Source organism: Lampris incognitus, chromosome 1 (genome assembly GCF_029633865.1).
Source record: "Lampris incognitus isolate fLamInc1 chromosome 1, fLamInc1.hap2, whole genome shotgun sequence".
Lineage (NCBI taxonomy): Eukaryota > Metazoa > Chordata > Actinopteri > Lampriformes > Lampridae > Lampris > Lampris incognitus.
In genome coordinates this window covers 66,252,010-66,267,898 of record NC_079211.1, presented here as the reverse complement: position 1 = coordinate 66,267,898, position 15,889 = coordinate 66,252,010, and the positions used below count along the sequence as shown (strand labels likewise).

Genomic DNA, 15,889 nt, shown 5'->3' with positions numbered 1-15,889 from the left:
GCATCTCTGTCCTTCTCTGCTATGGAGATCTGTAGGAAAGCCTTCTTTATGTCAGCCATGTAGGCAATCCCATGTTGTCTGAACTTAATCAGGACGTCGAGGATGTCTGGGTTCAGATTGGGTCCGGTGAGTAGACAGTCATTTAGAGACAGACTGCCATCTTCATGGGAGGAAGCGTCAAACACTACTCGCAGTTTCGTGGTCACCTTGTCCTCTCGGAGTACTGCATGGTGAGGTAAGTAGTATTTCACATTGTGTGTTGTGTCATCCTTTGGCACGTCCTCCGCCATGTCCTGTTGTAAGTAGTCCTCCACTACTTCGTTGTACCTGCTGTAAAATGTCACGTCCTTCTTTAGTCTTTTCTTCAGGCCTTCAAACCTTTTCTTGGCGATTCTGTAGTTGTCCTGGAGTTCTGTGCTTTCTTGTTTCCATGGCAACTCCACCTGGTATTGCCCCTGTTTGAAGGTTGTTGTTCTCTCGAACATATGTAGAGCCTCTTCTTCTTCTGGGTTCTGTTGTTTCTCGCTTGTGATACCCAGAGACTCCATTTCCCAGAATGCCTTCAGCTGCGTGGAGACAAGTGTGTCTTCATCTGTGTGGATGAACGTGGATGTTGCCTCGGAGATGCTCGACATCGACACTGGTCCCTGGACAGACCATCCAAAGGTGCTCTCCAGAGCAACCAAAGTCTCCGTCAGTCTATCCACTCGTCCTGATACTATTTGCCAGTAGTAATCTGCTCCTATGAGGATAGAGAGCTCAGGACCATCTTCATTTTCTGGGAAGTCTGCTAGTTTCAGTCCCTTTCTCCTCAGTTCCTGTTGGATATGATCTCCCGGAACCTTCATCACTGCTGAGCACACCTGGGGTGTTTCGATGGCCTCAATTTCAATTTTCTGCTGGCTGTCCCAGACGTTCCTCAAGATGACTTTCACTGTGTTGCGTTGTGACATGGTTGGGGCAGAGGAGCCAAACGTGTGAAGGGTTAGTGTCTCTTGTCTGATTACTGGTAACTTCAGGCTCTTCACCAGTGTCTCATGTATGAAGCTTCTCTGACTGCCCCCGTCTAGTAAGCAACGAGCTATCTTCTTGCCCCCTGGGCCTTCCACCCATGCTTTAGCTGTTTGCAGAAGCACAGTGTTCTGTCCATCTGGTTTCATCTTCACTGACTGAGGAATGACTGAGCAGGCAGAGGCTAGAGTGCCTCCAGAGGTAGCGGTGGGCTGCACCGCTGCCCCCACATCTTCTTTCTTGCCCAGGCATACAGCAATGTGATGTCTTCTCCCACACGTTGCACATGACACATCCTTCTCCTTACACACATCCTTCTTTTCTTTCCGCAACGTTGTGGTCTGGGCACTGTTCTGATCTATGTTCTGCACTGTCACAGAATATACAGTTGTGTGTCTTCTGACTGGCTGTGTGCAGAGCAGCGGTGGACTGCATGCTGGGTCTCTTCACTTTGGCCTCGCTGGATGAGCATGCTTGCTTCCATGGTTTGCTCTCTGATTTCTGTGCGCCGGGCGTCATTGACTTTGTCATCTGTAGTGCTCGTTCTCTGCTCTGAACCTACTTCTGTAGGAATGTCACTATTTCAGAGACCTTCCATTCATCATCCACTCCCCTCTGACGACTATATTCAAGAGCTACGTCATCTGGAATCATCTGTAGCAGGATTGGGCATAGCAGGCTTCCGTAGGTTTCTGACACTACACCCAGTGACTCCAAGCTCCTTATTAGAATGTTACATTCATCATATAGCTGCCTCAGTGCATTCACGTCGGAGGATTTCGTCACAGGAGTTAGATTCAGGAGCTTTGACATGTGAGCGCTGATCACTAGATCTCTTCTTCCAAATCTGCTTTGTAGCAAGGTGACTGCGGCATCATAATTGTTATTTGTTAAAGTCAGTCCTGCTATTGCCTTTGCAGCCGGTCCTGTGAGGTAAGTTTTCAGGTAGGTAAACTTCTCTTGTTTGCAAAGTGCATCATTGTTGTGAATAGCAGTCTCATACTGGCTCCAGAACTCTTGCCACATGCTAACATCTCCATTGTATCTTTCAATGACCAGCCTCGGTAGTTTTACTGATTGTCTCTGTGAGGATCTGGCTGAGTCGTTTGAGTTAGCATCACTCACCCGCTGTGGTCTTGCTGCTTGGTTCTGTTCTTCATTTTTTCTTATCATCCGTTGCGCGCGGCTTCTTGTCATAACCACGCGCTCCCTGTACTGCTCCGCAGTTTCAATCTCAGCCACCAAGTCGTCCATCTTTGTTAGCTGTTCTATTCCTCTGTCCAGTTCGAACAAACTGTCTTCTTTAACGCCCATAGAATCCAATAAAGTTGTCAAGTGATCAATGTCTGGGTCTTCTTTTACCATTTCCATGTCAATCTGGTTCAGAATTCTTATTGCACCACCTCGTATTGTACCGCGCTTTCGTTTCATTCTTTCCATGTCGCTCCGGAGTTCTTGGTCCGCCATTTCAGCAGCCTGAGCTGCGTTCTCGTCGGGGTTCTCAATGTCCATATCTCCCGGGTTTCGGCACCAAAAAATGTAGGAATTATATTCCCTTCTCGAACAGCAAAGACCACAAAAACCGGATTATAAAACGAAGCTTCTTTATATGAAAATGGTTGCAGACATACATTCGACAAAGCTAAGGGTAACGCTTTTCTTGCTAAATCTGAGCGCACTGCTCTCGCACGAGTCTCGACCGTCAACCGAATCAACTTCCTGTTTCCTTGTCGCTAAGCCTGCAGGGAGTTTGAGTTCTACATTACGAAATACAGTAGGCTTTTCTAATATGAGCTGTGCGATCTGAACATTCGATTTATTCTTTTTAACATCACAAATAATATTTCTGTACTCATGTATCACATATAGTAATCAATCATATCTCTAATGATGTATTCAATAGAATAATCAATCAATCAAATAAACAATATAATTCACTTGTTTTCATGAACTAATCATTGAACTACTATTCAGCTCAATCATGTGACCAAATAAGTCACAACAGCCGGACCTCACTTGTCATCCAGGGTTTCTGGTTTGGAAAGGCGCAGATTGATTTTTTTGTTGCGACACTCTCAGTGTAGGCTAGTATGGCAGATGTCTGTTCATTAATGTCTGTATGAGAGCCATGGGTAATTTAATCTGCAAAAATACTCCAGTCTGTGTTGTCAAAACAGCCCTGGAGTTCAGAGACTGCTCCTTCTGGCCAGACAGTGATTGTCTTTACTGCTGGCTTGACCCGTTTTATTAGGTGTATGTAGGTTGGGACCAGGAACAGGCAGAGGTGGTCAGAATGCCCCAGATGGGGGCAGGGAGTAGCCATGTATGAGTCCTTGATGTTTGTATAGAGATGGTCCAGGGTGTTTTGTCCCCTAGTGGGGCAGGAGACATGCTGATGGAATTTGGGCAATACAGCCCTGAGGTTAGCCTGATTAAAGTCACCACCAATGATAAAGGCATTGTCCGGGTGTTTGGTCTGTTGTCTGCTGATGGCACATTGTAGCTGCTTAAGTGCTACCTTAGCATTAGCATGTGGGGGGATGTATACAGCGGCGATGTTAATGGCCGTTAGCTCCCTGGGCAGGTAAAAAGGCCTGCACTGAATCATAAGGAGCTCGAGATCAGCAGAGTAATGCCTTTCGACGATCTTTATATTGTTGCACCAAGAGTTATTGACATAAATACTCAAACCTCCTCCGCGGATCTTGCCGGAGTCCGCTGTCCTGTCGGCACGGAATGCTGTGCGGCCCGCTAGCTCGACTGCTGAGTCGCCATGTTGCTGTTGAGCCAAGTCCCCGTAAACATCAGCAGACAGCAGTTCTGCAGCCTTTTCTGAGAGGACAGCCTGAGTCTTATCGTCCCTTTTGTTAGCTAACGACCGGACATTAGCCGTGAAGATAATGGGGAGGGAAACTTTGAAGGGAGTGCTACTTAGCTTAGCATGTAGCTCGTTCCCCCTCTTCTGTTTAAGCCCCAGAACCCTATAGCTCTCGAGGCAATGGTAAAGGACATCAGCACTCAACTCACTCAACTCCATTCAGAGCTTAGCATTACCTTCTCCCAGATCACTGGAGACATCAGCGGACTCCAGACTAACTCAAATACCTCGGCTAGCGCCCTTATATCACTATCCGTGCAGATCACGGCTCTTACAGTGGCAGTGTCCAAGATCAGCGATCATCCTGCTCTGACCCCAGGCTCTGGCCCCAGCCAAGCTCCAGTGCCCAGTCCCTCCGAGCCCCCCTCCTTTCAACCGTATCATGATTCCCGTGTAGAGCGTAACCTCCCCTGTCCTAAAGCCTTCAGTGGGAAGTTTGAGCAGTGCAGAGGTTTCCTCAGTCAATGTGAGTTCCCGTTCAAACACCAGCCAGGTATAGGACAGGGGAGGCTAGGGCAGCCCTGGTGATATCCCTGTTAACTGGCAGAGCCCTAGTTGGGCTATGGTGGCGGTTGGCCATCACGAACCGTTCTCCACGGACTATAACGCCTTCCGCCGCGAATTCCGTTTAGTGTTTGAGCACCCAGCGGACAGGAAAACGCAGTTAGCCGCCTCCATTCTATCCAGCAGGGAGCTAGGTCAGTGGCAGACTACACCCTGGAGGTTTGGATACTGGCGGCTAACAGTGGATGGGGTGACACAGCGCTTAAGAGCGCATACAGGAGAGGGCTCAGCGATTCCATCAGTGATCTCATTGTTAGAGACCGGCCATCTTCCTTCAATGAGCTCGTCAACCTCGCTCTCCAGATGGACGAGCGGTTGCCAGAGTGGCGTCTGGAGTCCGCTCAACGCGCCCATAGACCTACTCCCGCCCGTATTACCAGTGGGCCCCCTGTTCGTGTCCCGCAGCCATTCTCCACCCTCTCAGTACTCCATGCAACCTCCGGCATCATCTGTACCCAGGTCGGAGGCGGAGCCTATGCAGTTGAGTCGGTCACGGCTTCCACTGGAGGAGCAGGAGCAGAGGATGCGTGACCAACACTGTCTCTACAATGGGAAGTCGAGCCACTACATCCGAGCCTGCCTGACACGCCCAAAAGACCAGGCTCACTAGTGAGGGGTGTGCTAGTGAGCTTCACCACCCTGCCCCAGTCCAAAGAAGAGCACAACCGGTACAACGACGGTTTCATCACCAGCCAGTCAGACTAGCTTGGTCTAGTCAGAAAGGCACGAACTGATGAAGCCTCTTGGATGAGAGGCGAAACGTCTTCACGGATATATACCAAGTCCAGTTGCACTTGATTCAATTCCTTTGGATAACCATGACCTGGATGAATGAGAACATTCACAGACACAACCGGTAACCAGTTGTTTCCTGCCACTCTCAACTGGGGTAAGGAATCACTTTCTATCTGCGCACTGTTAGATTCGAGGGCAGACGAGTGTTTGATTGACATCTCGCTGGCCTGGCAAGCCGGCATTCCACTCGTCCCCCTTGACACTCCTCTCACAGCCCTTAGACGGCCATTCACTCGGTAGGATTACACACAGCACAGCCTTTCTCACACTCACTCTTTTGGGTAATCGCATACTGTGCATTGTTTGGTCTTGCACGCCCCTACAGCGCCCCTATTGTTGGGTAGACCATAGTTGGAGCGGCACGATCCCCACATCTCATGGTCCACTGGGCGGATATTGGGTTGGAGCATGGCGTGTCATGGCAACTGCCTTCGCTCCACTCTCTCGCCGTCCAGTGGCCCCAGTCCCGTGCTCTCTCCCCCAGATCTCACTGGTGTACCCTCTGTTTATCACGATTTAGCTCCCGTGTTTAGCAAAGACAGTACACTTTCACTTCCCCCTCACTGTCTCTGTGATTGCACGAAAGACCTCCTTCCCGGGGCCGCCCTTCCCACTTGTCGGTTGTATAACCTCTCAGTCCCGGAGAAGGAGGTTCTGTGCAATTATATCAGAGTCCAAAATAGGGATCGATTGGCCACCAAATTGGGAGAAAAAAAGGGAAAAATCAGAAATAAATTTAGAAGAAAAATAAGTATCCCCTTCCCCTTATGAGTTCCATTTTCAGGCCAGTCACTCACGCCACGGTGTTCACGAAGTTAGACCTACGCTGTGCGTACCATTTGGTGCGTATCGGGAGGGTGACGAATGGAAGACAGCCTTCAACACGCACCTAGGGCATTTTGAGTACCTCGTCATGCCCTTTGACCTCACCAACACCCCGGCCATCTTCCAAGCGCTGGCCAACGACGTGTTGCGGGACATGCTTAACACGTTTGTGGTGTTGTACCTGGACGACATCCTCCGTGTTCTCCAGGACAGAGGAGGAACACCACCAGCACGTCTGCCTGGTCCTCAAACGGCTGCTGGAGTACAGGCTGTTCGTGAAGACCGGGAAGTGCGTGTTCCACTCCGCCTCCATGGAATTTCTCGGCCACATCGTTGAGAAGGGGCACACCTGCACCGACCCCAGGAAGATCTGAGCAGTGGAGGAGTGGGCGCAGCCTACCTACAGGACGCAACTCCGGTGCTTCCTAGGGTTTGCCAATTCCTATCAGCGCTTCGTCAGGGGGTTCAGCCAAGTGGCCGCCCCCGTCACTGCACTAACCTCCACCCTCCACCCCTTTTCCTGGACCCCGGAGGTGGAGGCCGCCCTCTCGGCCTTGAAGGGACTGTTTACAATGGCTCCGGTGATCACTCACCCAGACCCGTCCAAGCAGTTCATTGTGGAGGTGGACACGTCGGAAAAGGGCATTGGACCCATCCTCTCCCAGCAGTCGGAGGAGGACCGGAGATTCCACCCGTGTGCCTTCTTCTCCCGGCATTTCAGCCCAGTGGGGAGGAATTATTACATCGGCAACAGGGAGTTGCTGGCGGTCCATGCCGCCCTGGAGGAGTGGAGACACTGGTTAGAGGGAGCGAAGCAGCCTTTCGTTGTGTGGTCAGACCACAAGAATTTGACCTACATGCGAATGGCGAAGAGGCTTAACCCCCGGCAGGCGCGCTGGGCTCTCTTTTTCAGCTAGTTCGACTTCACCCTCACCTGCCGCCCGGGTTCGAAGAACGTCAGGGCAGACGCCCTCTCCCGTCTCTTTCCAGAGGCGTCCCCGGATGCACCGGACACCCCTGACACCATCCTTCCCTCAGTCCGGGTGGTGGGTGTCGTCACCTGGGCTATCGAATTGGTGGTGAGAAGAGCTCAGCGCGCCCAGCCCAACCCAGGCAACGGACCCTGGCATCACCTGTTTGTGCCGTCCACTGTCCGGTCCCAGGTGCTGCAATTGGGTCACTCCAGCCGGCTCGCCTGTCATCCCGGCGTCCACCGGACGGTGGCCTTCATCCGCAAGTGCTTCTGGTGGCCCACTGTGGCGATGGACACGAAAGAGTTGGTGGCTGTCTGCGCCACCTGTGCCCGCAGTAAGGCTACCCATCGCCCGCTTGAGGGTCTCCTGCGCCCCCTTCCTGTCCCCGATGGACCTTGGTCACACATTGCCTTGGACTTTGTGACTGGCTTCCCCATGCCCCAAGGCAATGATACTATCTTGACCACTGTTGACCGGCTCTCTAAGGCTGTCCATTTTGTCACTCTTCCCAAGCTCCCCTCTGTGGCTGAGACAGCGGACCTCCTCGTCTCCCATATTATGTCTCCATGGGATCCCTCAGGATATTGTCTACGACCGTGATCCCCAGTTCACTTCTAAGGTATGGCAGGCCTTCTGTAAGGGGATTAAGGCCACAGTCAGTCTCTCCTCTGGATACCACCCCTAGACCAATGGGCAGGCAGAGTGAGCCAACCAAGCCCTGGAGGTAGCCTTGAGTTGCATCACATCCAGCAACCCCGCCTCATGGAGCAAGCACCTACCCTAGGTGGAGTATTCCCTGAACACCATGGAGAGTTCTGCTACCAGTTTGCCCCCCTTTGAGTGTTAGCTCGGTTACCAGCCCCCTCTGTTTCCCCGTCAGGAGCTGGAGGTGGTGGTCCCATCCACCAGGGCCCATCTCCGCTGGTGCCATCACTGCGGCTGCTATGTTGCGGGCCACAGAGCAGTCCCGGCGCGGCGCCAACCGGCAGAGAGTGCCAGCCCCAGCCTATCATCCTGGCCAGAGGGTGTGGCTACTGGCCCAGGACAAACCTCTCCCAACTCTGTCCCGGAAGCTGGCCCCTTGCTACATCGGTCCCTACACTACTGACCACGTCATCAACCCCTCCGCGGTATGTCTCCTCCTCCCTGCCTCACTCAATATCCATCCTGTGTTTCATGTCTCTCACCTCAAACCGATAGCCTCCAGCCCCCTGTCCCCCCCTGTTCAAGCTCCTCCACCTCCCAGGGTTCCCGACGTGGCGATTTGGTCTGGAACGTCAACAGACTGCTCGATGTTCACCGCCAGGACCGGGGTTACTAATACCTGGTGGACTCGGTAGGTTACGGGCCCGAGGATCGCAGCTGGGTGCCCCGACCTAGCCAACTCTGCACTCCTGGAGGAGTTCTATTGGGCCCACCCCGACGCCGTCGGACGGTCGCCCACTTAGGAGCGGGAGTCCTGCTGTTGTTTCACCACCCCAAGCTGCCACGCCGGCACGTTCGAGCCACTCCTCCAGCTTGGACGCGCCGGGAACATCCGAGCACTCGGTTCGCACTCTGAGAAAACGAGCGCTGCGCTGCACCAGGTGTTTTCCATCATCCATCAGATGCACCTGCGGCAATCAGGCAGCCCTCTACAAGAAGTCTCCCAGAACGCCTCTCTGTGCTTCGACGTACTGAACCCTGCGGTAAGGCTCTGATAAGCCTAGTCCAGTGATTCCTAGTAACCTTTTTCTCGTGTCTATTCCCACGCTGTTGTTTTGTTCCCCAGTGTCTAACTCCTGTTCCTGTTTTTCGTCTCGCTGTTTTTGTTTCCCTCAAGACCCTCCCTCCGCGACTTCCATGGCTTCCCGCATCTCCCTCGCTCCTCGTCCCCAGCGACAATCACGTTTCCCTTGACCCCCTCCAGCGATCGCTCTCTGCGTCTCTCTCCCTGGACCCCTCCCTTCGGATTTGACTTCCTGGATCACGGACTCGGACTTCCTCGGACAACCCCTCGCTCAACGGATTTGGACTTTGGTAGCCAGGCGCGGGCACATCATCACAACACCCTGCTAAACATATTTCGATTATTACACATAGATGTAATAATGGAAATATGTAGGCAACGGAGCAGACCGCTACGCTACCCGGGCGCCCAAAACTGTGCTTTTTATAAGGGTGGGGATACCTGCAGTCAGCTGAAACTGACGAAGTCACTTGGATGAGACGTTTCTCCCACTAAAAGTTGTGTCCCGATGAACTGGTTCACCTTTCTGTCATGAGATGTTTGGTTCTGTATATTATTATTATTATTATTATTATTATTATCATCATTATCAATAATTATAATAATAATAATGATGATGATGATAATAAATCAAACTTATATAGCACTTTTCTAATACTCAAAGTCACTTTACAATAAACGGCGGGGAAACAACACAACATAGGATTATTATTAGGTGCTCTGTTGCACAATTCACCACCACCAGTGGTATGGATGATTATTAGATTAGTGAGATTCATGCATTTAGGAGAGGAGAGCTTGGGAGCAATACAGCACGGCCTCAATGATATAGACCAAGCTGTCAGTCTGATAATCTACACTACGAGGAATTCCCAAACTAAACATATTAATTAAACTACTTGACTCCACATCTGCACTAGATTTAAACCTAGCAAGCTCTCTAATCACTTGCAACCTGCCAAACTAAACGTGTCAAACCAAACGTAAACAGCTAGCTATATTGCTAGACAAAAGAGCGGCACCGTCCCCAGGAGGGTGAGTGCCATCCCCAGTAGGGAGAATGCCATCCCCAGTATGGCGAACGACGTCTCCAGTAGAGTGAATACCGTCCCCAGTAGGGTGAAGGCCGTCCCCAGTAGGATGAATACCGTCCCCAGTAGTGTAAATGCCATCCCCAGTAGGGTGATTGAAATCCCCAGTAGGGTGAATGTCGTCCGCATTAGCATGAAGGCCGTCCCCAGTAGGGTGAATTCCGTCCCCAGTAGGGTGAAGGCTGTCCCAGTAGGGTGAGTGACGTCACTGGTAGGGTGAATACCATCCCCAGTAGGGTGAATACCGTCCCCAGTAGGGTGAATACTGTCCCCAGTACGGTGAAGGCCACCCCCATTAGGGTGAATACCGTCCCCAGTTGGGTGAAGGCCATTCCCAGTAGGGTGAAGGCCGTCCCCGTTGGGTGAATGCCGTCTGCTTTCAGCAGGTAAGGGTGGCCCCAGAAAGAAGGCAAGTTATGAACAAAGCCGAATCCCTGCTCATTACAGTAAGGGGCCAGCCAGCAGTTCATTGAGACATGTACATGTACATCTCATCATTACCCCTCGCAGGTAATGATGAGCTTGATTTTTTAAATTTCCTCAGCCCCCTACTTTCATTTCATACCCACCCAAACTAACACCACTGTGTCTCTTTTCCAGCATGTGGAAAGTTAACAGGAATCTCGCAGCCAGTCACCATTAAGACATCGGGGTCGAGGTTTGGATCATGGATGACAGATCCAATGGCCCCCGAAGGAGACAACAGGGTAAAGTGTAAAAACATGAAGTAAAACATTATACACAGTTCATGTAGCTATAACTATATTCTATGACTATGATAATATACATTTTAGACAATGTGATAACATGAAGACATAGCTATAAATACTTGAAGATGAAACACAAAAAATATTTGAAATGTTTTTGCAATATGATTCACTGAACCGTCAACCTTTAGAAAGACTTTAGAAAGTAAAGTCATCATATAGTATATTAAATCCACAGTAAAATTATTTTTCTACAAACATTTCCAAAGCATTTCACATTATAGTAATTACATCTTTCCTGCTTCCCTTCCGTTTAGGTGTGGTATATGGATGGTTACCATAACAACCGCTTTGTTAGGGAATACCAGTCGATGTATGACTTCATGACATCAGACAACTTCACATCCCATCGCCTCCCTCACCCCTGGTCCGGCACGGGTCAGGTGGTCTACAATGGTTCCCTGTACTTCAACAAGTTCCAGAGTCACACCATCATTAAGTTTGACTTCAGCAGCTCCCTGATTGGTCGCTCTCGTCAGCTGGACTTTGCTGGATACAACAACATGTACCATTACTCGTGGGGGGGGCACTCCGACATCGACCTTATGGTGGACGAAGGTGGGCTCTGGGCTGTGTATGCAACCAATCAGAATGCAGGGAATATCGTCATCAGCAAATTAAATCCCAGCACTTTGCAGATAATTCGTAGTTGGACCACCAACCACCCCAAACGCAGTGCTGGTGAGGCGTTCATGATCTGTGGAGTGTTGTACATTACCAACGGGTACTCTGGTGGAACCAAGGTGTACTACGCCTATTCTACCAACTCCTCCACCTACGAGTACATAGACATCCCTCTGACCAATAAATACAGCCACCTGTCAATGCTTGACTATAACCCACGTGAACGAGCCCTGTATGCCTGGAACAATGGCCACCAAGTCCTTTATAACGTGACGCTCTTTCATATAATACAGTGACCTCCACCTTTAGATAGCAACTCTTTTTTTACACGAGCCAGACACCAAATTCTGCAGACCATTACTGCTTCTACTCAGAAAGTCACCCCAATCCTCAAATGATATTGACAGATTTGCAATAAAGTCTACTCGTGAAATGTAATACAAAATTGGAGACACAATCATAGCAACAAAAACATATTTCATGAAATGAAAGGACAATGCTGAAAATGAATTTATAACAAGTTGAAAGCTAGAACACAAAATTGCATGTCTCCAGCAAAGAAAATGGTAATAGTTTAGAAACATTTAGTGGACTGATTGTGATACCAGCACCTGAGAGCCAGCATGCTACACTTGGAATGAGAAATGTCTTCACAGAACTTCATGACACTATAGTTTGACACATGACGGGATAACAGGCCCTGTATCTGACCTCTGAAGAAAAGAAAAACGTTGTGCTATTTTATATTATGCTTAAGAGAATCTGCATAACCCTCACACACTGGGACCTATCAGTCAAGAAGTCCAGTATCCAGCCCACTAGACGAAGATCCAGTTTAAAAGATGTTTCTGCTAACAGATGCGGTTGGACCGTGTTGAAGTCTGAGGAGGACTCTATAAACAACAGCCTGGCATGAGCATTTGACCCCTCAAATTGGCGGTACAGAACATTTAGTAGCGTTATCATGGCATCCTGGGTGGCATGGTGGAACTGGTTAGCACGGTCGCCTCACAGCAAGAAGGTCCTGGGTTCGAGCCCCGGGGTAGTCCATCCTTGGGGGTCGTCCCGGGTCATCCTCTGTGTGGACTTTGCATGTTCTCCCCGTGTCTGTGTGGGTTTCCTCCGGGTGCTCCGGTTTAATCCCACAGTCCAAAGACATGTAGGTCAGGTGAATCGGCCGTACTAAATTGTCCCTAAGTCTGTGTGTGTGTGTGTGTGTGTGTGTGTGTGTGTGTGTGTGTGTGTGCGTGCGTGCGTGCGTGCGTGCGTGCGTGCGTGCGTGCGTGCGTGCGTGCGTGCGTGCGTGCGTGCGTGTGTGTGTGTGTGTGTGTAGGCCCTGTGATGGCCTGGTGGCCTGTCCAGGGTGTCTCCCCGCCTGCCGCCCAATGGCTGCTGGGATAGGCTCCAGCATCCCCACGACCCTGAGAGCAGGATAAGCAGTTTGGATAACGGGTGGATGGATGAATGGATGGGTCGATGGATGTTGTGCATAACCTTTTACTGTTTAATTTAATACAAAGTTCTCCAAAATATTACAACATTCAAATAGAGTCAATAAAATGTTCTCTGAAGTCCAACCCATAGCGTGAGCTCTGGTCTTCAATTAAGTCTGGGTGCACTCCTTTAAGTTGGACATAATATCTCCACTAACCCAGAAACCTCACATGTACAAGTATGCTCAAACTGCCTTTGCCTTTATATCCGAACTGTATGCACCATCTTCTCTGTCTTCACATCTTCAGAGAGGCGTTAACAAGATTTATACTGACATCCTGTACCCGAATTAAACTCCCTACTCTGGCTCGAAGTGTACAAGGCAGGCACCACTGTACACCATCTAAACCAGCAGATCTAAACGAGCAGATCTAATCCAACAAGATCTAAAACAACAGACCTAAACCAGCAGATCTAAACCAGCAGATCTAAACCAGCAGGTCTAAACCAACAGATCTAAAATAACAGACCTAAACCAGCAGCTCTAAGCCAACAGATCTAATCCAACATATCTAAACCAACAAGATCTAAAACAATAGACCTAAACCAGCAGTTCTAAGCCAACAGATGTAATCAAACAGATCTACACCAACAGATCTAAACCAATAGATCTAAACCAACAGATCTAACCCAGCAGATCTCAACCAACAGATCTGAAACAGCAGATCTAAACCAACACATCTAAACCAGAATATCTAAACTAACAGATCTAAAATGACAGATCTAAACCAACAGACCTAAACCAACAGATCTAAACCAACAGATCTAAAACAACAGATCTAAAACAATAGATCTTATCCAGCAAATCTAAACCAGCAGATCTGAACCAGCACATCTAAACAAATGGATCTGGTCAAACTGACAGAGGCAAAGATAATGAACGTCATAAGCATGCATTTATAAATATCTGCTCAACCAGAGAATAACTGGTGCAGGTTTATCAGCTAACTTTAGCCACCTGGCAGGATATGCTCTATCACAAATAAGCCTATCTAGCTATATTACTTTTCCTACAACTGTGTTGGAAACCAACAACTATTATTTATTTTTCCAACTATTTGTGGTAGACCAGTAGTAGCATTAAAGAGAAAAAAAAAAGGTTTCCCTGGAGGACACTTTCCTCCATATGTCTTTTTCTCGACTGTCATTAAGAGCCATGCTTCTGTCCAGTTAAGCTAGCACCCGGGGCCAATGTGGAGCTGCACAATCCTGACAGTTACCATGGTGCTTTTAATAGACCAGTTATGACATTATTCTATAAGAGTTGGTGGGTTAAGTTTTCCCATCAGTCCGGTAGAGTTTGGGGATAGGAGCGGCCCTCCAGGGCCCGGACACCAGCCCAGCACTGGACCCCCTCTTAACATTCATTGTTCATATAGTCATCACATTGAGTGTGTCACACACTGCTCCTTTCCTCCGTCTCACTGCGTTGTTAATCTGCTATGTGGAAGTCACCTGGAGGACAGGAGTGGTAGTATGGGAGGTGTAGAGAGGAGGAAGGGGAAAAGTGGAGGCTATTGGGATAGCTAACATGATTGTCCATCACCAAAGATAGATGTCATGTTATGGCAACGGCTGGAGGGGAACCAAAAGAGGCAGTTCCGAGGCAGCCAGTAGGGTGGATTTATAAACAAAATCAAACAAAGAAAAACACAAGAATAAAATGTACTGTGTATGATACGTTGTTGGTCTTGTTTGTGGGATACGTGTCTAAACTATGTATGATGACCAGCGGGCTGTGTGTCCAGGATATGTGTAAGTATTTACATGTGGTGAAGTATGTAAATAGCGTGTCTAATGAAATGTGCGTGCAGGCAAAGGTGTCCGTGGTCCGTGATTCAAGAGAGAAGAGTGAGTCCTTTAGAGGTCCAAAACGAAAACTGGGAGTTCCATGTGAGAAGTTAGGGTCCGTGAGAGAGGGCAGAGCTCGAGGGGTTCTTGAGGAGACAGGGGAAAAAGGATTAAACAGGGCACCAGAAGACACGACGGAAACACGAAGGAAAACATGGGTTGACAATTAGACTAGAAGGCACGAGTAAACTAGGTAGGCTAGACAACGTTAGCGACCGTCGCTTAGGCACGTTCTGGCGATGACACAATGGGTTGGCTGAGGTCTTGTGGATTGGTGCTGAGCTGATCACTCGCAAGTGTGGTGGTTGAAGATTGTAGACAGGTGCGTTGTTGTTGATTGTGTCTACGCGACGCTCTAAGAGTGCGCGCAGACGTGCCTGGTGTTTCAGAGATAGATGGAGATGTGCTTCGTGACCTCAAGGTGGAGCCAGAGGGCCGAGCAGGGGGCTGAACCACAACAGTATCCCCCTCCCGACGGGAGACACCGGGCGACCGCCCATGAGCATCAAGGTGGGCACAATAGAAGTCGTACAGCAGGATAGGGTCGGCCAGGTAGGAAGGGGGAACCCAGATCCAGTCCTCAGGGCCGTAACCCTCTCAGTCAACCAGATACTGGACACCCCGCTCCCTACGACGGACAGCAAGCAGCTGCTTGACCAGCCAGACTGGGTCACCGCCCTTCAGGGACACGAGGAGGTGGAGGAGCTAAGAGACAGGGGGAGACACGGAACTGGAGGACACAGGCTTGAGCATCGAGACTTGGAATACCAGATGGACATTCAGAGATGGCGGCAGAGTGAGACGTACCGCAGAGGGGTTGATGATGCGTTCGATGGGGTAAGGCCCCACGTAATAATAATAATATATCTTATTTGTGGGCGCCTTTCAGAGCACTTAAGGACACCTTACAGAGCACAGTAAAAATAAGCAGTACTGTATCAGACAGCATAAAATCAAAACACAGCAGGGTAGACAATAAAAAAGTTAACACAACAGATAAGTATAAAATCATCGTCTGCACAAAACTCAATGAAGCGTGGATCAGACTGAAAAGGTACGTTTTGACATGGGATTCGAAGGTTGAAATAGTCAACGTTGTGAATGTCTTGTGGGAAGGGTTCCAGAGGTGGAGGGCAGAACGACTGAAGGCTCTAGACTCCATGGTAGTCAAGCGGGCTGATGGTGTAGTGAGTGAGAGAGCAGAAGAGGATCTGAGAGTGCGGGAGGGCGTGTGGATATGAAGGAGTTCGGAAAGATATGAAGGAGCTAGGTTATTTGTTATTCAG

The 15,889-nt window shown here is 49.5% G+C and overlaps 1 protein-coding gene across 1 annotated transcript in view; it reads left to right on the top strand.

The window, feature by feature from the left end:
- The window catches only part of LOC130115692 (noelin-like), a 60,738-nt gene extending 47,826 nt beyond the window's left edge, over positions 1-12,912 (top strand). The window contains exons 5-6 of the mRNA XM_056283475.1: positions 10,468-10,574; positions 10,892-12,912. Of these exons, the coding sequence (XP_056139450.1) occupies positions 10,468-10,574; positions 10,892-11,554 (770 nt within the window). The 3' untranslated portion in view covers positions 11,555-12,912. The remainder of the gene's footprint in view (positions 1-10,467; positions 10,575-10,891) is intronic.
- Positions 12,913-15,889: the final 2,977 nt, after the last annotated feature.